The sequence below is a fragment of the Heterocephalus glaber genome, unplaced genomic scaffold (genome assembly GCF_053883595.1).
Source record: "Heterocephalus glaber isolate CG9 unplaced genomic scaffold, H.glaber_assembly_v1.0 deba00001461, whole genome shotgun sequence".
In the NCBI taxonomy this organism is placed as follows: Eukaryota; Metazoa; Chordata; class Mammalia; order Rodentia; family Bathyergidae; genus Heterocephalus; species Heterocephalus glaber.
Window position 1 is genome coordinate 35,129,581 of NW_028258308.1, and position 26,384 is coordinate 35,155,964.

At 38.7% G+C, this 26,384-nt stretch overlaps 1 protein-coding gene and 1 pseudogene across 24 annotated transcripts in view; one reads left to right on the forward strand and one right to left on the reverse strand.

Moving 5' to 3' along the window:
* The window catches only part of Pofut3 (protein O-fucosyltransferase 3), a 431,777-nt gene that overhangs the window by 327,778 nt on the left and 77,615 nt on the right, over nt 1-26,384 (reverse strand). For all 24 annotated transcript variants that reach the window (XM_021236835.2, XM_087217275.1, XM_021236834.2 and 21 more), the window contains one exon: nt 11,711-12,546. In XM_021236835.2, the coding sequence (XP_021092494.1) occupies nt 11,711-12,546 (836 nt within the window). The remainder of the gene's footprint in view (nt 1-11,710; nt 12,547-26,384) is intronic.
* LOC147826794 (YTH domain-containing protein 1 pseudogene) overlaps nt 13,013-26,384 on the forward strand; it is a 34,919-nt pseudogene continuing 21,547 nt past the window's right edge.

The window sequence follows — 26,384 nt, forward strand, 5'->3', positions numbered from 1 at the left end:
ACAGCCAAGGACAAAAACCATATGATCATCTCAATAGATGCAGAAAAAGCATTTGACAAAATCCAACATGCTTTTATGATAAAAACCCTATAAAAATTGGAATAGACAGTCTCTACCTCAATCTGATAAAACCCATCTATGGAAAACCAACAGCCAATATCATACTAAATGGTCAAAAACTGAAATCCTTCACACTAAAATCAGGAACAAGACAAGGATATCCACTATCACCACTCCTGTTCCTCATAGTTTTGGAAACATTAGCCCCAGCAATTAGATAAGAGAAAGAAATAAAAGGAATAAAAATAGGAAATGAAGAAGTCAAATTGCCATTATTTACACATGACATGATACTCTATATAGACGACCTCAAGAACTCCACCAAAAGTCTTCTAGACTTAATAACCAAACTCAGTAGAGTAGCTGGATACAAGGTCAACACCCAAAAATCAATGGCTTTCCTCTACACAAATGATAGACTCACTGAGAGAGAAATAGGGCAAACAATTCCTTTCACAATAGCACCCAAAAAACTGAAATACCTAGGAATCAACCTAACAAAAGATATCAAAAACCTCTTCTCTGAAATCTATAGCAGTCTGAAAAGAGAGATTGAAAATGAAATCAGAAAATTGAAAGACATTTCCTGCTCCTGGGTAGGAAGAATCAACATAGTGAAAATGGCCATACTTCCAAAACTGCTATATACATTCAATGCAATCCCAATTGAAATCCCAGCAGCATAATTCATGGATCTTGAGAAAGTATTCCAAAAATTCATTTGGAACAAGAAGAGACCTAGGATAGCAACAGCTATTCTAGGTAACAGAGACATGGCAGGGGGCATCACAACCCCCAACTTGAAAGTACACTACAAAGATACTGTGATAAAAACAGCATGGTACTGGCAAAAAAAAAAACAGGCCTGAGGACCAGCAGAACAGATTAGAAGATGCCAAAACAACTCCAGATACACTCAGCCATCTTATCTTTGATAAAGGAGGTAAACACCCTCACTGGAGGAAAGATAGCCTCTTTAATAAATGGTACTGGAAAAATTGGGTTTCAACTTGTCAAAGATTAAAACTAGACCTATGTCTCTCACCATGCACTAAACTAAAATTGAAATGGATTATCTAAATAATAAAATAGAAATGCTGAACTAGCTGGAACAGAGGTTAGTTAGAACTCTTAAAGGCATTTGTGTGGGAAAAGATTTTATGAAGAAAACCTCAGTTGACCATGAACTAGCACAATCAACAAGTGGGATCTCTTCTTATTAAAAAGCTTCTGCACAGCAAGAGAAACCACCAGCAGTGTGAAGAAACAACCCACAATGTGGGAAAAAATCTTCACCTGCTCTTCCTCAGACAAAGGTCTACTATCTAGAATCTGTAAAGAACTTTAAAAAATCAGACCTCCCAAATTTAAAGACCCAATCCAAAAATGGGCATCTGAAATGAACAGACATTTCTCACACAAGGAAGTAGAAATGGCAAATAAACATATGAAAACATGTTCAACATCACTGGTCATTCGAGAGATACAAATGAAAACAACACTGAGATTCCATCTCACCCCAGAATGAATGGTTGCTATCAAGAAATCAACCAATAACAAATGCTCTCAGGGCTGTGGGGAAAGAGAAACCCTGCTCCACTGCTGGTGGGAGTGTAGACTGGTACAAGCACTGTGGAAATCAGTATGGAGATACCTCAAAGAACTAGGACTGGAAGTCCCATTTGACCCCGCTATTCCACTGCTGGGGATGTTCTCCAAAGAATTAAAAGAATCATACCACAGTGATATGTGTGCATCCATGTTCATAGCAGCAGTTTGTAATAGCTAAAACTTGGACACAGCCCAACTGCCCATCAACTGCAGACTGGATAAAGAAAATGTGGGTTTTTTTATAAAATGGAGTACTACTCAGCCATCAGAAATGAGAAATTAGAGACATTCATAGCTAAATGGATGCACATTGAGGTGATACTCTTAGGTGAAATAAATAGGACACAGATGTGTAAATACCAAATGGTTTCTCTAGTGTGCAAAACTGAAAGTGTAAATAAGGACTAGAAGATATAATAGATAATGTGAAATAGGAAGAAAAGGGGCAAAGGGGAAGAGGAAGTGAGTGGGGTAGGAGAAAAGAAAGAAAAGAATGGAATTAATATGAAAAAATGCAAAACTGGAAACAAAGACTTTGTAAATAGGGAGGGGTGGAGGAATTGAAGGGAGGGCAGGGGAAGGGGGAAAAATAAGAACCAAGAGAGATTATGTAAAGTTACAAATTTTCAATGATGTATGTCATTATATTGTATACCCAAAATGTACCAATAAAATAAAATTTAAATAAAAGAGACCTGTCGGAAATAGTAGAATTCAGCTGTCTAGTTGTAAGAATAGATCACAAGAAGTTTGTTAACTAAGAAAATTAAGTCGTTTCTGGGAAATTCCACAAGTCTGTTTGTTAAAAGAATGCCAGAAAACTTTAAGAGACATTGTGAAAGTTTCATGGGAGAAAAACAGGTTTTCCTAGTTATCTTATTTACCATTTTCTGGGATCAGAGGACCGTGACCCAGTGACTCTATGGATGGTAAGAGAGATACGACTCACTATGCACATCTGTGATGTTTGTGGTGGGCCGGTGGGCTTGATTTTGGCTAAAGTCCTCCTGCTCTCTTGATACTATCTGATAAGAAGAGGGCTGCGATGTGCTCTCTGATGTATGGGATTGGTAAATGGAAGGAAACAAGGGACTTGTGAATTCACCTGTAGCTTTTATGAGTCACTTAAAGTCATTTGTCACCAGAGGTTAAAATCAGAAAGACGATAGCCAGAATAACTAAGCTGCTTTCCTACATGTATAAAAGCCTTGCTTCTTTCCTTTGTGATTGTTGAATACTGCCAGAGGAATTAAACTGCTGTTCGTCCCCCAGGCTGTCTCCTTTTCTTTCTTTAAAAGTCGGTGCTTTCTGGGGTTCCAGGTCTCCCTCTAGAGAGACCACCAACAGAGACCTAATGCCACCACTCCTCAAACTCTTTAATGAAATTGAAAGGGAGGCAATATTCCCAAAATCATTCCTGGAAGCAAGTGTTACTCTGATACCAAAAGCCAAGAAAGACCCAACCAAAAAAGTGAACTACTACAGGCCAATTTCTGTAATAAACATAGATGCAAAAATTCTCAATAAGATACTGGCAAACAGAATGCAGCAAATCATCAAAAACATTATAAGCAAATCATCAAAAATATTATACATCATGATCAAGTAGGATTCAACCCAGAGATGCAGGGATTGTTCAACATATGCAATTAATAAATGTAATACACTATATTAACAGAGCCGAAGACAAAAATCACATGATCATCTCAATAGACATAGAAAAGGCATTGGACAAAGTCCAACACCCATTCATGATTAAAAAAAACCCTACAGCAAATAGGAAGATGGTCTTTATCTCAATCTGATAAAAGCCATCTATGACAAACCAACAGCCAATATAATGCTAAATGGTTAAAATTTGAAATCCTTCACACTAAAATCAGGAATAAGACAAGGATATCCACATCACCACTCCTATTCTACATAGTTCTGAAAACATTAGCCAGAGCAATTAGACAAGAAAATGAAATAAAAGGAATAAAGATAGGAAAGAAAGAAGTTAAATTATCATTATTTGCAGATGACATGATTCTCTACATAGAAGACGTCAAAAACTTCTAGATTTAATAACCAAATTCAGTAGCATAGCTGGATACAAAGTCAACACTAAAAAATCTGTAGCATTCCTGTCCAAAAATAACAAAATCACTGAAAAAATTAGAAAAACAATATCTTTCACAATAGCACCGAAAAATAAATTACTTAGGAGTCAATCTAACAAAAGATATAAAGGACCTATACATAGAAAATTACAGTGCTCCTAAAAGGAGATTGAAGAGGATATCAGAAGATGGAAAGATATGCACTGCTCTTGAGTAGGAAGAACCACTACATTGAAAATGGCCATACTCCCAAAACTGTTATACAGATTTAATGCAATCCCAATCAAATTACCATTAGTATATCTCAGAACTAGGGAAAAATAAAACAGAACTGGAGAAAACAATCCTAAGATTCATTTGGAACCAGAACAAACCTAGAATAGCCAAAAAAAATTCTGAGCAACAAAGGCAAGTCAGGGGGCATCACAATCCCTGACTTGAAATTATACTACAGAGCCACTGTGATTAAAAAAAAAAAAAAGCATGGTACTGGCAAAAAAACAGACCTGAGAATCAATGGAACAGATCAGAAGATGCAGAAACAACTCCAAACACACTCAGCCACTTCATCTTTGACAAAGAGGCCAAACATTCACTGGAGGAAGGATAGCCTCTTTAATAAGTGGTGCTGGAAAAACTGGCTTTCTACTTGCCAAAGATTAAAACTATACCCATGTCTCTCACCATGCATTAAACTAAGTCAAAATGGGTCAAGATCTAAATATTAAAATAGAAACACTAAATCTGCTGGAAGAGAGAACAGGTGGAGCTCTTGAGCACAAAGTCTAAGTAACAACTTCATGAACAAAACCCAAACTGTATGGGAAATAGTGAAAAGAATCAACAACTGGGATCTAATCTTATTAAAAAGCTTCTGCACAGCAAGAGAAACCACCAACAGTGCGAAGAGACAACCCACAATGTGGGAAAATTTTTTTACCAGCTGTTCCTCAGACAAAGGCCTACTACTAGAATATATAGAGAACTTTAAAAAAATCAGACCTCCCAAATTTAAAGACCCATTCCAATTATGGGCTTCTGAAATGAACCGGCATTTCTCAGACAAAGAAGTAGAAATAGCAAATAAATATATGAAAAAAATGTTCAACATCACTGGTCATTCGAGAGATGCAAATGAAAACAACGCTGATATTCCACCACACTCCAGAAAGAACGGCGGCTATCAAGAAATCAACCAATAACAAATGTTGGCAGGGCTGTGGGAAAAAGGAACCCTTCTCTGCACTGTTGGTGGGAGTGCAGACTGGTGCAACCACTGTGGAAATCAGTATGGAGCCACCTCAAAGAACTAGGATTAGAGGTCCCATTTTACCCAGCTATCCCCCTGCTGAGTATCTTCCCAAAAGAATTAAAAGTATCATACCACAGTGATATATGTGCACCCATGTTTGTAATGACACAGTTTGTAATAGCTAAATCTTACAAATAGCCCAAATGCCCATCAACCAATGAATGGCTAAAAAAGATGTGGGTTTTTGTTTTTGGTACCAGGGATTGAACTCTGGTCCCTGCGCTTTCAAAGCAGGCAGCAGAACCACTGAGCTAAATCCCTGGCAGATGTGGGGTTTTTTGTACAATTGAGTATTACTCTGCCATAAAGGAAAAACTTGAGACATTTCTAAGTAAATGGATGTACCCTGAGACCATACTTTGAAATTAATCAGACACACACGTTTAAATATCACATTATTTCTCTGGGATGAGAAACTGAAAGGGTAAATAAGGACCAAAATGTATAATAGATATTGTGAAAGGGGAAGAAAATGTTTACATGGGAAGGGAAACAAGGGAGAGGGGAGAGGGAAAGAAAAGAAGGGAAAAGAAAAGAGAAATGAAGGAAAAAATGGAAACAACTTTTGAGGATAAGGAGGGGAAGAAGGGCTGAAGGGAGGGAGGGAAATGGGAAAAGAAGAAAAAAGATATATCATGTACAGATACAAATTCCCTATGATGAATGTGATCATGTGTATCTAAAATGTATCAATAAAATTTTTAAAAGGAAAATTAATACAATTTTGGACTCCAAAAAATAAAACGTACCAATAAAATTAATTTTTAAAACTCTTAAAAACATCTTTGGGAGATACAAAAATTAAAAAACCAAAAACAACAACAAAAACAATAAATGCTACTCTTGTTACCTTTGATGCCTTGTGTGTGCCATGTTGTTTCTCTTCTGTGAGGCCTGTTTGTCACTGCTGCCTTGGAGTAGGCCAATTATGGACTGAAACCTTTATGAACTATATAGAAGAGAGCATACTGGCCGTGCTTCAGGTTCCTCATCCAAATTAATTGGCCCAATTCAGTACAATATTGCATGAAAATCTGCCTTTACAACTCTGGGAGGAGGTTGAAAATGAGTCATCAGGTGATTCAACTACCACTGATAATTTGGATCATGTAAGCCAAAGAAGTTAGCAATATATAACAGATATGACAGATAAAGAAGTACAGAATGAAGACCTTGATCTAGATGAGGAAGAAAATAGTAATGTAAATAAATATTCGAATGGTCATGTATACCTAAATGATCCAATGTTAAAACTAGGTCAGAAAATGTTATTAAGTTCTTGCCAAAAGTGAAACCTATTGGATGGATTGGCAACACTGCAATTCAGTGTTGGAAATTGTTTGCAATGGACAATATGCTACAAGATGCTTTGAAATACACTAATAATGAAATACAAGAAAATACTCTAAATGCATCAAATGCTCAAAAATATATTCATCATGACATCTCACTATCTGAACTAAAAGTCTTCATAGCAAGGCTTTTCATTCTAATCATCAGAATCTAAAGGATTTATGAAATGACAGATGTGGCATTGATATTTTTAAAACAATAATGACACTCAAGAGATTTGGTTTCCTTCAAAATTGCCTATGTTTTGATGACAAAAAACCCTCCAAGAAAGAAAAAAATCCAACAATTTGGCTGCTATTCCTTATTCATTAAAAGCTTTATTTCAAAAACTGTCAAGCAATTTATACACCATCCAAATATATGACAATTGATGAACAATTTGCATCATTTCGTGTCTGTTGAAGCTTCCTGCAATATACAAGTAAACCTTGTAAATATGGTACAAAAATATGCCTTGGTAGATGCAAAGACATTGTACATCTTGAATTTAGTATCCTGGAACTCAACCACCAGGTCTTTCTTCATACAGTAATAAACTGAATCACTTTGTGAACAGACTTGTTCCACCTATTTCAAAAAGTAACCCAAATGTCACATTTGACAATTGGTTCACTAGTTACCCATTGATGTTACATTTGCTAAAAGAACACCAGTTGAACTATTCACCAGAACTACTCCCACAGGAACTATTCAAAAGAACAAAATGGAGATTCGTGAAAAAAATATTGCAAGTTCACAATAGAGAAATGTATAGTGTAATCTTTGAGTGTCAGAAAGACATAACAGTGCCCTCCTATATGGCAAAGAAAAACAAAGTAGTATTGATACCGTCAATATTACACCATGATGATAAGATTATTAGACACCTGGTGTGGTGGTGCACACCTGTAATCCCAGTACATAGGAGGCTGAGCCAGGAGGATCCTGTGAGTTCAAGATCAGCCTGTGCTACATTGTGAGTTTAAGACTAGCCTGGACTACATAGCAAGATCTTGTCTCAAAACAAACAAAAAAAGACTGATAGTGAATCCTCAATACAGAGGAAGCCAGAAATGGTCACATTTTACAACAAAAGGAAAGACAGAGTACATATTGTTGACAAGTTATGTAACAACTATGATGTCACACAAAATACAAAGCATTGGCCAAAGATTGTGCTTTACTCAATCCTAAACATGTGAGGCATAAATAGTTTCATAATTTACAAAGAAACTTACAAGCACAAAATATCACAGAGAAATTTTCTTAGAGGTTTGGGACTGGAATTGATAAATGATAAATTACAACAGAGGAAGAACAATATGTATTTGCCCAAAGAACCCCTCAAAAGAATTCTGGAGCAGATCAGTGAACAGACAGGAGAAACATCACAAGAACCTCCTAAGAAAGCAGGAAGGCCAGCAAGATATCAAGTGTGTCCTACCAAAGAAGACAGGAAAACACATGCACTATCAGTGTAAACCAGACTTGTGTATGGAACATGATGTTCTCATGTGTGAAAGTTCTCTTAGGTGTGATAATTGAAAAAGATTATTTTTGTGGTAGAGTTTTATTTGTATTTTCATTGTACTTCATATAAGAATTATTTCTGCTATTTTTTAGATTTAGTAAGCAAACAAGCAGTTGATATAGAAAATGTTGATGTTTATTCTAAACAATTGTTACATATTTGATATTTTATTTTATTAATATTTAGTTTTCTTGCAAAGTAGACATGGTATAATATAATAAGAAGCTCCTGACAAAAAAGGAAGACAAGAAAGATGACAAGTATGGCCTGCTACACAGGAAAGGAAAGCTAAGCACATGTGCTGTTGCTGTGAGCGAGACTTGTATATGGAACATGCTATTGTCGTGTGTGGAAGCTGCCTTAGGTATGGTAATTGAAGCAAAGGTTATTATTTATTTGTATTTTCATTATAGTTCACATAGGAATTTATTTCTACTGTTATTTTTTAGATCTTGTAAGCAGGTAAACAGTTGATGTTGACAATGTTGATGTTTATTCTATACACTCACTATATATTAAAAATTTAATGTTTTATTTTGTTGATATTTTATTTTCCTTTTATGTACATATTATTTAATATAATAAAATTTATGAAATTAAAATTAATAATTAATTAATAGAAATACTCCTAAAAAATAAACATGGGTGTCACACACCCACATAATGCGCCTTTTCTAAAAATTTGCTGTGATGCCCCCAGGGAGCATTGTGGTGTTAAGATTCTTGGGTCATTTCCACTGTGTGCCCAGGTTGTGCTGTCGTGAAAACTCTCACACATAGCGTTTGGTGCCTATTTACATATACTATTACTGGGTATTTAACTACAAGTGGAGATTCTGGGCCATATACTCCTCTTCAGTAAATATTACAAAACAGATTTCCAAAGTGGTTATAACAATCTACACTCCCACAAGTGGTGTAAAATAGTTCTAATTGCATCATCTTTTCATTAACACATAATGTTGATCTTTGCACTGTGAGACTTGGTAATATTTTATTATTTTTAAACTTAGCTTCTTGAGGACTAATGAGCCTGAACATTTTCTATGTGGTTACTGCCCATTCAGATATCTAATTTTGCAAAGTGCCTGTTCAAATCTTTTGCTCATTTTTAAATTGATTTTGCTTATTTTTACTTGCTGATTTAAAGGAATTATTTATACATTCTGGATATGAGTCCTTTACTTATATTTGTGATTGCATATATTGCAAATATTTCATCTGCCCTGTGACTTCAGTTTGTACTTTCTTAGGTGTGAAAACAAAAATTATTAATTTTACATAGTCACTTTTATCAGTATTTTTCTCTAGCTTAATGTTATTTATATCCTTCTTTAAAATCTGATTAAATTAAGATACTGTGTTTTTCTTAATCTTTTACAGGTTTAATTTTTTGTTCTTTTACATTGAGAACTAAAATCCTTCTAAAATTTACTTCTGTATATGGCATAAGGCACAATGTAAATTTCATTTTTTCTAATATTGCTATTAAATTCAGCTGATACATTTAATAAAAATATTATCCTTACTTCTCTTCAGTACAGTATCACCTTTTTAATAAACCAAGTAATTCTATTTATGTGAGCCTATTCATATGCTCTTTATCCAGTTCCTGCATATATTACATTTTCTTAATTAGTGTAGCTTTATAGTAAATCACAATGTCTAGCAATTTAAATTCTCCCATCATCTTTGTTCTTTAATTTCCATTACAATGATTTGCATGTTTTCTGTGTAAAAATAGTACATATTTTTGTTAAATTTATTTCTCAGTGTTTGATATTTTATAAAGGTGCAAGTGATATTTTTGTAATTTTTATAATCTCTGTTGGTTGCACATAGAAATATAATTACTTTTTGCATAGTTAACTATGTGTTTAATTTGCTATGCCTACTTATTAATAATATTTGATTCATATAAATCATTTCAAGCTTCTATGCTCACTATTATGCCATCAATGAATAATGATGGTTTTATTTCTTTATTTCAATTATGATTCCTCTTTCTTATTGCACAGGCTACGACTTCTATTATGGTGTTGATAGAATGAATAACAGTAATAAATGAATATCCTTGTCTCATTCCTGGTCTCAAAAAAAAAACAATAAATGCTGGTAAAGATGGTGGGGGATGCTTTTATATTATTGGAGAGAATTGAAAATGTAAACTTGTACAGCCATTATAAATATCAGCCAGGACGTTTCTCAAAAAACTAAATCTTGAGCTAGCATCTGATCTAGCTGTACCACTCCTTGGTATACACCCAAAAGAATTAGGTAGTGTACTATAGGGATATCTGCACATTTGTGTTTATTGTGACATAGTTCACAGTAACCAAGATATGGAACCAATCTAGGTGCCCACCAACAGATGAAGGATGGAGATAATGCGGTATATAGCGAATGTGTGTGTATCCACAATGGAGTATTATTCAGCCATAAAGAAGAATGAAATTTTGTCATTTGCAAGAAAATGGATGGAATGGGAGATCATCATAACCCAAACTCAGGAAGACAAATATCACATGTTCTTCCTAATATGTAGGATCTAACAAAGGTGACATAAAAGTAAAACGGAGACTATTATTAGACAACAGGAAGAACATAAAAGGGAGGAGGTATAAGAGAGGGTGATGGATGATGGCTGTGACTAAATATATGCACTGAAACTCCAATATTTTATAAAAACTAATAGGCACTAAGAAGAAATATTTCAGGTTTAGGAGCAATTTAGATTTGGATTTTTAGATTAGGGATGTTTGACTGGTAAAATCTATGCAAATATTTCAAAATTTGAAAAGCTTAAAAATCTAAAATACTTCTGGTCCCAAACATTTCAGATAAAGAATCCTTGACCTTTATTAATAAGCATATGGGGGTGCCTGAAACAGAAAGATCAACAGTGGAGGTGGATGCAGGACTCCAGGAGGCTGAGACAGCAGCATTACAGGTTTGAGCCCAATCTGGGCAACTTAGCAATTTAGTAAGACCCTGTCTCAAAAAATAAAAATAATAATAAAATAAAGGGCTGTGGATGTATCTCAGTGCAAAGGCCCTGAGTTCAACCCCCAGTACCATACCAAAAAGATAAAAACAAAATTAAAAAAGGAATGGAAGTAGTTGTATATATGAAAAAAAATGAGTTTCAAGAAGGCAGGTAATGGGGAATGAGTGGAAGGACCCGGCAAAAATCACCATACTCCTTTGACATAGTACTGGTGGAAATGTTAAAGGGTTGACTATGTGGATGACAGGCAGAACTTGTAGCTTATCTTTATTATTTGTGTGTGAGTGTCTTTGTGTGTGTGAGAGAGACAGAGAGAGATAGTATGTGTGCGTGTGTGTGTGTGTGTGTGTGTGTGTATGTGTGTAGCAACGGGGATCAAATCCAGGGCCTCATGCATGCTAGGCAAGTCCTACTACCACTGAGCTACATGCTCTGTTCTGAAAAATTTTTGAGCTTTCTTCCATCTTTCTGCATCCTCCTTACATCACTTCCCAGCACCTGCAGCACAAGCAAACACCAAAGGAAATGGGGAAGGGGAAGTGAAGGGTTTCGGGAAGAAGGAGATGACTTGTAAACTTCATGGCTAGCGCACAAGCTAGCAATGGAATATCCAGCCTTCTTGGGAACCCTAACCTCTCTGCTAGGAATGAAGGGCAGAAATAGGCAGCTGCCACGGAGGGAAGCACAGCACCATGCAGAACAGCAGACCAAGATGGCCAGCCTAGCACTCTTGGGCCAGACTTCACCTCACTTACCTTTTCCTGTAGCCTAATGTTATCCCACACCTTGCTGCACACCATACACTCAAACACATCAATGTAATTGTCCTGGTTGATGTCTTGCACTCCCCATTTCCGTTCCCTGAGAGTTGTCAGAAGTCGCTGGTTAGAGATCTCACCCTTCAGCTTCCATTCTACGTAGGCCTCGTACAATCTGTCATCATAGTCCAATCGTTTAATGTAACTTGCCAGTTCTCTGGGGTGAGAGAATTCTGATACAAGAATAGCACTTCTGTTACTTGGAAGCCAATCTATGATGCTGGGGGACCCATAATACACAGGGACTACCCCAAGTTTCAGTGGTCTCCAGAACTTCTCCGTGATGTAGTCATCACAAACTGCATTCTCAAAAGCAAGGATAAACTTATATTGGGCTATGATCCTATAAAAGCCATCAGCATCCATAGAAGCTGGATTGTTCAGCTGCTGAGGGAGATCTTTATTTCTTAAACACTCACCATAGGAATCAACCTCGATGTAAGTCATTAGCTCACGGACATAGCTGTCCCTGTCTGACGGCGGGTCACAGTCTGACTGTACATACACCAGTGGAGCAAGTCTTCTTCTTAGGTTGTTTTTGGAGGACAAAGGAACTACATATTGGAGTGACTTCAGGGCATCTATGCCCTCCAGGTACTGGGTAGTTAGTGGCAAGTGGGAATGCCTGCTGAAAGTGGCTGTGTAGTTGAACAAGGTGATGACTGGCTTATGAAAGAGCTTATAATTGTTTTTTGGAGACTCTTCATGGAAAAGGGCCCAGTCATGATGGGCTTTCCGAGGCAGAGGTAAGCTATCTACGTTAAAGTCGGTACCTGAGGAAAAAAAAAAATTATTAGTTACGTCCAAAAGATTGGTGTCTAAGTTTAAGATTAGAATAGAGAAGTTTGAGAGCATCGCAGTGTCACTGCAAAGTGGCTGGCAGCCGATAGTTGGCTTTCATCCTAAAACCTGCTCCAGGAGAGGTTCACCAAGTAGGAAGGCAATCTTTCTCATTTTATGAAAAAGGAAACAGGAGCAGTATCTGGCTAGATTCTATTTATTCCAATTTATTCCACTGCCTCTTACAATTGGTTTTTCATCCTGCAGATGTTGTCTACAAGGGAGCAGGGAAATAAAGAGATCCAGATAGAGTCCTTTAAAAAGAAAATAGCAAGAGAGAAGAGGAAGCCAAAAAGAAAAAAGCAACTGAGTTGGCAGATTGATTAATTGGGGGCGGGGACAACACTCATGCAAAAGCAGCCAGAAAAAACATACAGGATAGATTTTTTTTAATCCGAAATGATCGATTTCCTCAAAGTGCAGTTAATCAATCTTAGTCAAAATGGTAGACAAGAGGCTTTTAAGGACAAAAGAGCTGGTAATAGCACTATGTTACAGACTGCTGCAGGATGGACATGAATTAACAAGACATCAAGAAATAAAGAGGTATAACACGACTGTAATTAGGAGTGATTCTAGCTTCCACAGGATTAATTGGAAAACCTTTGAAACATGATAATGTACAGACAGAAGTGATGGATGTGGTAAGCCATTGTTTCCTGGCTGCGTGGGTGGAGATCCACTCAGGAAGAACCTATTTCTATGACTGGAAGGGAAGAATTAAGACATTATCACAATAGGTAACATGGAATTTCTGAATGTCCCTGATCATGATTGTGTGGACAATAATCTGAATTTTTAAAAAACAAATAAAAGGGAATAGGAAAAAGTCCATCTCCAAGCATCCACAGAGGAGGGAAAAAGCAAATAAATACTTAAAGCAGAATAAAACATATTCTCCAGGAGAGCTCATAAAAATTAATTATTCAATGGCAGTGCACACAAATATATTTGGTGCCAACAATACGTTACTGAGAAATCATTTAATCAAAAGAGGCTTTTAAACAATTAAAGATCAGGTAAGATTATATCAGAGTACCTGTACTACTGAGCATAGAGAAACTGCTTAAAAAAAATCACCTCTGTCTCCATAGTATGTTTTCATTCTCAGTCATCAGCAATGAATAATTAACATGTAAAAATGAATACATACATGTTTATTTGGCATCTGCTATATTTGACATTTAGCATCAAAAAGAATACTCATTCACACCCTGAATTGTAATAGCATATAAAGCTGCTGGTTGGCAAAAGAAAGGAATCATTAAGTTAAAAAAAAAAAAAAAAAAAAAGGAAGACAGAGAATTTGAGAAGGGCAATTCATCGCATTGAAGTAGTTGCTGCTCAGAAGGGTCTGACTTGGTCAATGGTCAATGATGGGAACTGAAACCCATAAAATGGAGTTAGAACATAAAGTTTCACCTATAATATAACAGAGAATCAAGGCCGTTTACCTAAGAGAGAAACTGCTAGAGTCCAATGCATAGGAATCAAGAGGTTGAGATGAAGTTGTAAAATTAGAGACTGAGGGGAATACATGCACCATGGTACACAGTTGTAATCCCAGCTACTAGGGAGGATACAGCAGGAGGATTGCCAAGTTTGAGCCTGGGGAACTTAGCAAGATCCTGTCTTAAAATAAAATTTAAAAGGGCTAGAGGTATAGCTGCTTGCCTAACAAGGCCCTTGGTTCAATCCCTAGTACTGGAAAACAAAACAAAAAAGCAAAACAAAACAAAATCAAAGGAGGTCTAGAATTAACTACAAGGACCAGGTACAGAGGTTTTGATAAAGTGGCCTCAACATCAGTGGCTGTCTGCTAAATGCCAGGGGGCACATGAGTGACTCTGGATCTGGCTCACTGTGGGTACACTACAGTAGGGCCCCAAAATGCGGAGCACAGAAGCACTGGTTTACAGGTGCAAAGCCTGCTCTAGTGCTTCAGAGAATGGAGAAGGCTAAGTTCCGTCTCTGGTGTATATCTGTAAAGTACACAGCTAAAAACAACAGAGTGTCTGCACTCTTTTGTGGCCACTATGGAGGTCCATTCAGGTTGTGTTGTAATAGCAATAGGACTTGAACCTGACCCCAATTATAATAAGCCTGTCATTCATGATACCTAGAAGATGCATGTTTACAGGTTCACTATATAGCCGAGCTGCTACTGGAATCTCCATGTTGGAAGGAAGGAGAGAAAAGGATAAAGATAGGATTCCTTGCACATGTAATCTCTAGTATGAAAAGAAGAACCCTGCAAAATCTAAGCAAGGGCTATTTATAGTCAGGTATTAAGAAGCAATACAGCTTCAAACTAGGCAGGGTAGTGGATGCCTGGAATCGCACCATCCAGGAGGCTGAGCCAGGAAGATTGCAATGAGTTTGAGGCCAGTGTGGGCTCTGAGTTTGAGGCTAGTCTGAACTACATAGTGAGACCCTGTCTCAAAAAATAAAAGAAGGAGGGGGAGGGGAGGAGGAGGAAAGGGAAGGGGAATGCGAAGAAGGAGGAAAAAGAGGAGCACCAACATACTTTCTTAAAGTGTGAAGTTCTTGTACACCCATCAAAATTCATTGAGTTTGCAAGGGCAGGGCTATTTTCAATAGTGGGAGATCCCTCTTTAGTAGAGAGGAAAGTTCAAGGAGCCTAGCTTTCTAGAAACACTTCCTACATTTGCTGTTCTAAAAAGCATTTCCTAGAAACTTCCAAGATGCACACAAAATACTACCTGCCCCTACCCCTTGCATACTCACTACTGAATTAATACATTTTCTATTTTAGTCTCCCAAACTAAAATTCTCTGAAGATTAAAAAAGTGATTTTGTCTTGTAGCTTCTCCCCTAGGCCTAGAAGTCAGATGGAAAACAGGAGGAAATAGTCAACTTGGAACCATGACAGACCTAAACTGCGGTACTGGGGCTGCCCTCGCCCACAACGCAAGTGTCAGTGTCAGGCAGCTTCTTAAAGGTGTTGGCTGTGGCTCAGGAAACAACTCAGTGACTTCGCTTCCCTCGACGCCAGGGGAATGATCACTACAACAAAAGTTGGAACTGAGGTTTTTAAAGAAATAGAAAGCAATCAACCTGTGGTAAATCCATAAAAACGTGACTAATTTGTGTGTGGTTGGTTCATTAGTTTGTGCAGTCATCTTCCCTGTGTCTTACGCTTAACAACTTTAAGTCAAACTTGCATTTCTCTGGGTTACTTCATGTTTACTGAAGGCTGACAAATCTATTTGCTTCTTTAAAAAGCAGCTGACAAATAGAACTTTAGCACTAAAATACACGGTAAGGGGAACTGCAGCTTGGAATACAAATGGAATAAAATTAATACTGGCAAATGACACCAGACTGCTGATGACAGAGGCTGAATTTGAAATAGCAATAGGCAGAGGAGGAACATACTTTACAGGATGTGTTGTGTGCCCCTCTCCTGCAGGGGCACATACACATCTTCCATTATTCCCACACAAACCAGGGAAACCCGAAGGCAACACATACCACTCATTCCACTTTCCGGACAAAGGTTGGATCACTTATTTAAAGCTGAAAACTACAGAAGGGGACCAGAGCTTCAGACTGACTCATGGGAAAGAACTAGAGAGGTCCTTGCCCCTGCTATGATCCAGATTCTGCTGAATGAATGGATCACTCCTGTACTTTCAAGGACACTCACAAAAATGCCAGCCAGCTTCAGCACAGTAATGATGCGGAGGGCCGGGGATCTGTCTCAGTGGTTTTGCCGCCTGCCTCACAAGCGGAAGGACCCGAGTTCGATGCCCGGTACCAAAAAAAAGAAAGAAAGTAATGATGCAGAAACACTGTTCTGCTCAGGAAGACAGAATGCCTCCCTTGGTTTGGAAAAGAGAAGTGCTTCCCCAAAATGTCTCCAAAGGTAATTTCTATTTTAAAAGAGAAACTTTATTATGAAACTATGTGACCTAAAAAAATATGATCCTACCAAAAATACCTCCAACAAAAGTTAAAATTTTTGAGAAGAAGCAATGTAGACCAGAGCACTGCCTTCTATAGCATCACCTAGCGACTGCAGAATTCACTGTTACTTTTATTATCCACACAACTCCATCAGGTCATTTATTTCCCTCTAAGTTCATATAAGTGAACTAAAAATTTGGAAGAATTGTGCTGGTAATAGGGAAAGACTCCTTTCACCTGAAGATAAATTCCAAACCAAGAAACTAGCCACACTTAACTTTGCAGGCATCCAGATCTACCCAGTTCAGAGGAACAGGCTGTAACTTAGAGAGCTCTCCAACTAACTCCTGGGCCCATTGTCTTCCCTCTTTTCCCATTATTTTTCTTCAAGAGTCCTCTGCTTACCTCTTAATCAATTCTACACCATGCATCCTTCTCTCAACTATACAAGTTCATCAAGCATGTCTATTTTACCCCTAGGCATGGAAATTTCTCATGTGCCCTCATTAAGCCCACGCTGTGGGCCAGTCAATACCTCTGAAGTCCCCTTCCTAACATGTGCAGGGCCTGAAGCAAGAGTACAAATAGAAGCCTGCATATCACATACCTAAAAGCTATAAATCAATCTAACAAGTTGTTAAATGTTTTCTCCTTCCACCCTTGCATTTAATACAGTTGTGATTAAAAGTGCTCGTGTGTGTAAAGCCACAGTCCAAGCTGAATAACTGTAACATGTTAAAAATTAATATCATTTTTGCCAAAGATGATGATTCTCTTTGGGGCTTGGCATGGGCTTGCTAGCTCACCCTCACGCAGCCCCTCGAACCTTCCCTTCCGTCACCCAGGTCCACCACAGGGTAACCATCCACTTTCTCCTTTCCCCAAGGCCCAGGTGGCCCAGGTGCCCCAGGTTCCCCCACCGCACTGCCTCTGAGGTTCTCCCTCTGCTAGACTCTCCACAGACCACCTCTGCCTCATCCCTGCTGGCACCAGTGTTTCAAATTCCTCCAAGAAGCCCAGAGCTGACAGGCCAGGTGCAGATGGAAAACTCTCAAATCCTGCAGAGTCCTAACCCAGAATGTGGTGTTATCTGGTTCCTTCACCCTCCTCCCCTGGCCCTGGTCCTCACTGCAAGGACCAGCCTATGCACACAGATACAGACACCCCAACCACAAGCCTAGGTTCAGTCCCAACAACACTGCCTCCTTGGCCAAATGTTAGTCAGACTCTCTAAAGCCCTTCACAACTAGCCTAGGCCTGCTGAGCCCAGTTTTAGCAAAGAATTCTGCTACACCAGTTGAGCAAGAATCTCCTACCCTGGATATCTGACCAAGTTCCTGGTCTCCTACATATCTGATAACCAAGTCCATGGCCTGTCTGTAGTGAGAACCCCACTACTTTTGATGTTCTCTGATTTTCCACCCAGGAGACCTCCTTGCTCTGCTGGTTGACTATAAATCTCCCGCTATCTGCTGCATACAGAGCTGAACTCAGTTTTATACTAAAGTGTCTCTCTCTCTCTCTCTCTCTCTCTCTCACCCACCCCCCCACTGCAGTAGCACAAATAAAATATCTTGCTGCTTTTAACAAGCCTTTGGTAAAGCTTTTCTTTTTTTAATTTATTAGTACATGTTTGCAGTATATGCATTTTACAATCATATTTGGGAGTTGGTACAAGTACATAATACAGCTTGTTTCTTTTTTTCAGTCCCTTCCCTCCCCTCCATCCCTACTCCTCTAATTCCCCTCTCCCCCTTGTCAATCTTGTTATTATTAATCTTAGTTCATGTTTATGGCATATAATATCCACATTCTCTGAGGTTATTAGGATCCTATACCTGGCATATCTTTATCTATTTTCCTATCATCTTTCCCTCACCCCTCACCCTTGGTCCCCTAGACCCCTTCCCATCTATGTGAGATCTATCCTCTTGCCTCCTTCTATCCTTCTTTTCTTTTTCTCTTAGTTTGTCCTTTGCCCTACTCAAATGAGAGATACCATATGGTGTTCAAGCTTGTGTGTCTGATTTATTTCACTCAACATTATATTTTCCAGGTGCATCCATTTTCCTATAAATATCTCAATAAGCTGGGTGTGGTGGAACATGCCTGTAATCCCAGCATTTGGGAGACTGAGGCAGGAGGATCACCACAAGTTTGAGGTCAGCCTGGGCTACATAGTGGGTTCAAAGCCAGCCCGAACTACATAGTGAGACCTTGTCTCAAGAATACACACACACACACACACACACACACACACACAAATAAAACAATTGTCTCAATAGCTGAGCAGTATTCCATTATATATAGACACCACATTTTCTTTATCCAATCATCTGTTGATGGGTATATAGGCTGCTTCCAGGATTTAGCTATTATGAATTGTGCTGCTATTAAAGTTGGTATGCATGTATCGCTGTGGTATAAAATCTTAAGCTCTTTGAGGAAGACACTTAGAAGGGGGATAGCTGCGTCATATGAAATTTCTAGTTTTAGTTCTTTGAGAAACCTCCATCCTGATTTCCATTATGGCTGTACTAGTTTACATTTCCACCATTAATGTAGGAATGTTCCTTTTTTACCACACCCTTGCCAGCATTTGTTATTTTTTTATTTTTTGATGATTGCCATTCTTTCTGGGGTAACATGGAATGTTAGTATTGATAGGAAAAAATGTTCAACACCCCTGGTACAGCTTTGCTTTCACAGTCCACACCACTGCAGTCATGCCATGGCCAACCATCAAGCCCCAGGGTATGCACTCACAGCCCAGTCTGCCCTTAGGAAAACCAGGATCGAAGCCAGCTCAGGTTCTGGAAGTGCAACCAGGCCACTGGGGCAAGGAGCTGTGGGGTCTGGGTACTTGGATGTGGTGGCATCCTCCAAACAGAGGCATGGGCTCTGTGGCCACCAGTGGGAATAAGACCTTGGCCTTTGGACCCCTCACCCTGTGTGAAGCAGCACGGCTAGAGGAGAGCCACAGGAGACCCTCCTGCCAAGTCCAAAGGTTCCACGCTGGAGTTTAAGTTTCCAGTCATCCTCTTCACAGTCACTTACAGATGAAATTCATGCAATGGACTAAACAGGGGCCTGATATACATTAGTGATGCTTTAGACCAACACCACCAATTCTGATTTGAAACCTGTGAAGCAATGACATCTGTCTTAGTTACTTTTCTTATTGCTGAGACAACATACCTGACACCCGCACCTTAAGGGAGGAAAGGTTTATTTGGCTCACAGTTTGTAGAGGTTTCAGTCCATAGTTGGCTGGCTCCAAGGCAGAGTGGCACATGGCAGAGGGGCATCACAGAGGAGAAAAACATTTCATGGCATGCACAAGGTAGCAAAAGCAACAAGGGATCTTAACAGCATCTTTCTGGCCCTTTTATCCAAACTACTTAGGGTGGGCAGTACTCACATCTTTAATCTTAGTGCCCTTGAGCCTAGCATTGTACCATGAATCAATCCCAGCATTACACACTCTAGATCCAGCTACCTCTGAAAAAGTCCAACCTATGATCACATGAGGCTTTGGGGGGGACATCTAGACACAAGCCATGACAACATCTAATATGACTGGAGAAGGAGAGGGCCAGGAGGGATGATTAATTCCTTTTTGGGAATTCTCGTGAAGGATTCCTTTCTAGAGATTTATTCTATTTATTTATTTATTTATCTATTTTGGGGTTTTGTGGGGTTTTTGGTACCAGGGATTGAACTCGGGTCCTTGCGCTTGCACAGCAGGCAGCGAAAACACTGAGTTAAATCCCCGGCCCTAGAGATTTATTCTAGATTTATTTGAGCAGTACCCCTGCTCAAATTTTAACTAAATCCTAAATGTATAGGTCATCCAAACCCCAACCTGAAGCTTCTACCAGGCATCTAAGAGCCTTCTAGAAATATTCACTTGGATATTCCACAGACAATATTCCACAGATATTCCACAAATAATTATCAAGTAACTAAGACAGATATCATTGCTTCACAGGTTTGAACTAGTCATCTTCCCCCCAACTCTGACCTTTTTTTCCTCCAATGATATCACACAAAACTTGGTTTGAATCTCTTAAACTAGGTAATTCATGTCTGAGCATACGTCTTCCTCTGTTTTTCCCTTTCTTAAATAGATCTCAGGTACACAGAACTGGGGTAATCACAATCATCAGTAGATGGCATAACTCACTTCAATGCAGTGAGAGTAAACCTGCAGAAACTTGTCATCACTGCAACAGGTGCCTCAAGAACCCATGGAGGAACTGCCACTTAAAGACACTACCCTCAGGGATCAGAGCAGTCCCCTAAGCATTCACATGCTGGACCAACAATATACGCAATCACATCATTTGTTTTTTACATTCCTATTTTCAATGACTTGAAATATATCAATTCCAAATTCCTATGAGGGTGAAAATATCATGATGTACATAGGATATTTTGCTCTTAAAAAAGAGAAAAAACTATCTAAATGGATTAGTGCATCAGTGTTTTATATAAATTCATCACTAAAGCAAAGAATTCAAGGTAGAGGGCCTTCTAGTAAAGATTAATTGCTTCCAAATATACAAAATGCCTCCTGGTACAACTTCTTTTGGGATTTCAAACACAAGGCTTAGTATTAACAATGGTGTTTGCATAAGATTATAGTACTTTCAGATAAACCTGGCTTCCTAAAGAGCACAGTGACCTCAGGCCTCTTGAGGCTGCACTGGCCATTCCTTTATCAGTTGCTCAACTCCATTCCTACTCTTATGTGTTCTGCTCTGTACTGCATTGGGCTGAGACCCTGAGCACTTTAGCACTTCATTACTCATGTTCCCTGGACAACTGGCTTGCAATTAGGTCCTATCAATAAAAGCTCTGTAGGGAGACTGGAAGGTGGGAGGGGAGAGAAGGAGCATCCAGCAGCAGACTCAGAGACAGCTGGCCTGCGCACCCAGGGGAATGCTACTTCCCCTCTGCTTCTCCAGCCCAGAGAGGTGTGATTTAGTGCATCCCTCTCCTTCCTTCCTTTGCTCCACCAGCCCTTCAACCTTGAGCTACATAGCCAATTCCTGCAATAAATTCCTTTGTGAAATACCTGTGTTTCCTATAGGAATATTAATAATACAGAGGCCCACTTCAAAAGCTTAGGAGTTCTGATTGCAACTTATTATTTCAAGTTTTGTTGCAAGTTTTTTCTTGCTCATTTAACTTTCTAAAAAATATTGTCTGTTTTTCAAGATTCTACCCACTTCTTACCATAAGCTTAGGCTTCTACTTTCCCCTCAGAGTCTCACTTTCCTTTTTATTTCTTAGTCCATCTGGTGAGACTGTGAAAACATTAAAACACACACTTTCTATCTATGAAAAGAAAATATAAAATCAGACAGTGAGGCTCCTGTTAAGTAAGAAAACATCAAAATTACTTGAAAATCAAAATCACTTTCTTCATTTGGGTTCTGTGTGAATTTCTCTGAGCTGTGAAATAAAGCATACAGAATAGTAAGACCAACGCAGCTAGAAAGAATAATCAGCTGATGCTGAAGGTCCCTGGGAAAACTGACCACATTCTAAGTTTTAACACAAACTACAAATTCTCTCCACAGTATTTCTTGAGATTCACTTGTAAAAAAGAGATGAGAACTTTCCTATTACTAAAAGGTTTTACTATAGAGCTTTTTACTCACCTAAACCAAAAACTTCCATGGTCAAAAGATGTTAAAACTTATAAAGAAATTCACTAACCATGACATAAGAAAGTGATAGTTCATATGTTATCCGACTGTAAGTCACCTCAGCTGTCATTAAAGTCGAGGTGACCTTTCTGAATTATGCCATTTCCTGCTTTGAATTAAATCGTGTGTCTCATAAAGCTCAAACAACTTCTAGTGTTTGAGATCTTCATTAAAGAGTGCTACCTCCCTGTTACAGCTGTCTATAGTAAGCAGAAAGCAAATTAAAGTACTTCTGGCAGCTTCTAAAATGCACGCACAAAACCAATTGTTTCTTCCAACAATCAGAAAAAGTTGGAATTCAGTGTTGTTGAGAGGAGAACAAGATGGAAGGTAAGCAGGAGCAATAGTTTTCAGCCTAAGGCACTGGCCTCTACCTAGAAAAACAGGCACTGAGATGGCATCTATGGGATGCCAAAGCCAACTCTGAGAGGCTCATAATGCTCTGCTGAACTCCAACAAGAAATCTTCACAAGAAGGCTGCTTAACTCTGAAGGCTTGGGAGTATCTCTCAAGGCAGTTGAAAGCATTTATTTTTAGTTACTAAAAACCAAGTTAAGGTGGTTACTCTTGCAGACAATACACCTGGAAACAGGAGACAACACTAGGAACTGAGAACACCAGCCATTTCTAAAAATCATGATATTACTGAGACCTACTGTTTAGAAAACATTAAGCTGGGAACTCTGGAGTTTCAAAGATAAAATAAGCCCCAAGGGAACTTATGATTGTGAATGTAAATGTTAAACTATTAGCTGAAAGTGAAACTAGGGTAACACTCACGCACACAGTCGTGGCAGGAGAAGAAAAGGGGTAACTAGATCTGCCTAGTCAAAGAGTTTGAGGCTGAATTACCAAAAAGTATGCATATAAAATCCAGCAATCAAAAAAATAAAACTCAATTTTTAATTAAGGACACACAAGGAAAGTAATCATTGTGTTCTCTGATGCATCTATGAATATCACTTGCACAGACATAACAAAGGGTAGATACTGACCTACCAAACATGGTGAAGTAAGTGGAGGGTGGGACACAAGAAAGGTGAGTGTGGGTGTTGAACAGCAGAGGGCAAAAGATGAGTGATTGTGTTCTAAGACAGGGAGTCAACAGATGATGCTTAACACTGAAAAACCATGAAAGAGTGGTATCAATGAGCTGCTTATAGGTCTTGTGAAAACAACTAACAGAGTCAGATAAAAGTTCTTGAAAAGCAGTAACCTCAGAGATAACCATTCACTATTTGAACTGGGATTTTCACTATTTGAATTTGTAGTTTCATTCACTTTCTTTTTATCAAAATAGCTTTGATAAATAAATAGCTATTTTGATAAAAAGAAAGTGAATGAAAGATTATATGGAAAAAGTAAACCTCCCTCCCCATGTCCCAACCATGCAGGTGGCAGTTTCCTGTATGTTCTGTTTTGTTTATTGGATGGAAAGATAGAAGGAATGAAGGAAGGAAAGAAGGGAGAAAGGAAAGAAGAAAGGAGGGAGAAAAGAAGGAAGAAAGGCAAGAAAGTTCCAATAAAATTATGATACAATGTTTTCCTATACCTGTATTTTTATTTGTATTTATTGAAAGAGCTCTTTCAGATTTACTTATAGATTTTTTTGATCATTTATCACTTTTGTGAATACTTAGAAAAATATGCTTAATTGATTAAATATCAAAATTTCTTTAGAGTCTGACTCTTCTGAATCATTTTTTAAATCTTTGCCAAGTTTGGTGGTGCACGCCTATCGTCCCAGCACTTAGGAGGTTGAGGCAGGTGGATCACTACAAGTTTGAGGACAGCTTGAACCATACAGTGACACTCTTGTCATAAAAATTTTTTTTTTAATCTTTGACATCTATGTTTTCCTATAGAATATGTTGCACTACACCATTAAGACTGTTAGCACCATAGCACTGCTTAGAAGAGTGCTCTGCTACCATCTCTGAGACTTTCTTCTAAGCCATTATGATGGTTAAGCTTGATTGTGTCTACTTGATTGGCTTAGGAGCCTCCCAGGGTACTGATGAAACACACTTCTGGGCGTGTCTGGGGAGGTCATGGGCTTGACTTTGAGTACTATACTATATTTGACCTTCGCCTCCTCCTCTCTGACACTGTTTGTCTGCTCTGCTTCCCAGCCACCATGATGTTTGTCTTGGAGCCAGCTGACCATGCACTGAATCCCCTGATACCATGAGCCAGATTAAACCTCTCCCCCTTTCAATTGTGGATGTCAGGTATTGTTTCCAGGCTATTAATGTGCTGAGACCAGTCTCAAAGTTTTAATATTGATGCTTTCTTGATGTTATCAGAAGTTGTCAAAGAAGGTTTTCAGACACCAACTGGACAGACTCATAATTAATTCCTCAAATAGTCCCTACATGCTTTGTTAATGGAAATACCAAAGGCTCTCACTGTCCAGCTGTACCAGATGGAAGAGCAACCCAGTTGGTGTTGCCTCAGGCATACACAGTTACATCATTAAGGCTACACAGCTCACCAAGATTCACAGGTAGCTATCAATGGCCAAATACATGCTTTCAGAGATGCTAAAGGGCACTCAATAATGCTGATATCTTAACAGCAACTAAAATTTCTGTGCACACTGTCCATGTCTGCCTTACACCCTTGGCTGGAGGGCCATTTTACAGAAGTCATCAGTGAATATAGCAGTCAATCTCCAAGCTAATTAAATCAAAGGCTTACCCTCTGAAATTAATAAACAAGAGGCCAACACTTTTTCAAAGCATGTCTACTCTCCAGGTACATGGAAGCAGAAAAATCACTTCCACACATTTGACTTCAGTTGGAAGCTATGACCTGAAAAAATAAACTCCTTATTCTTAAAACTCGCAGTATTCCATTCTGTTTAATCATCTTAGAGTCTCTGTCTACTGATGGAAAAGACACTGTGGAAGACAGCACAGTCTTCCAAAGTTCAACGTGTCTGGGATGTTCCCTGTTCCCAACTTGATTTCCTAGTGTACCTGTCTCATCACTGAAACAATAACAAAAAACATGATCAAGGGTTTTAAGTCTACATTAAGAATCTCTAGAAATACAATGTATAAATTTTTTTCATTAAATTTCTAGGAATAATGCATGCTCAATAGAAGAAATTCTAGTAAACTCAAAAACATAAAAGAAGGGGCAGAAGGAAGGAGAAAGAAGAGGAGCAGTTATCACCCATCTTCCTTAAAAGAACCAACATTCAATGCTGGGGGCTTTCCACCCTGTGTGTATGTGTTTCTATGGGGCATTGTAGCTGTGTGTGTGAGGGAGAGTATGTGTATGTGAGTGTGTTGTGAGTGTGTACATGCAAGATTATATAAGAACATACTTATTTCAACTCATCATTGGACTCACTACCAATATATCTTGAGAAAAAGAACCTACAGTCAGATTAATTTATTCTTTATCACTAATACTAAGGTAAGATGAGATTTGTCCTCCAAACCCTATCCTGTAAAGGCTATGACTCAAAGAAAGAACAGAATGGGCTTTAAAATAAGAAGTGAAAATTCCCACCTTGATCATGACAAGGGACGCCTAACAGGCAAGTCTCCGTGCTCCATGGTCAATTTATCCCTGTCATCCAAAGCTGCAGCTCCTGTGTGATGTGTGTGTGGCACAGGTCTGGAGCTGAGCACAGCAGACAGCAGCAGGCAAGCAGGTGCACAGGGCAGGGCACAGGACATGACGGAGAAGAGGAAGGTTCTTGGAGAGGGATCTCCTTATGCAAACTTTGGGGTTTGCTGCATGTTCTTGGGTAGTAATGTTACAGAGCTTTCAGCTAGTACAGCCATCATGCCACCATCTGGAAAGTCCTCACCGCAAGTGGAGAAATGTCAGAGAACAATGTCTTCAGCGATACGCTGAATCACTGAACAAAACAGATCTGCCCACCTAGATTTCTGGCTAACTTAATAGATACTGCTAAGCCACTTTTAGTCAGGTTTTTGATACTTGAAGCCTAATGCATCTGAATGATGATGGCCTAATGTTTGGGATGTCTGTATGATCCATGTTTGGGTATTTAAGAAGCAGTGCAGTAGATGGGACTTCCTGCTTTTTTTCTAAACAGGCTAAGTTGCTACTGCAATGGGACCCTAAGAAGCTAATGTTTCTGC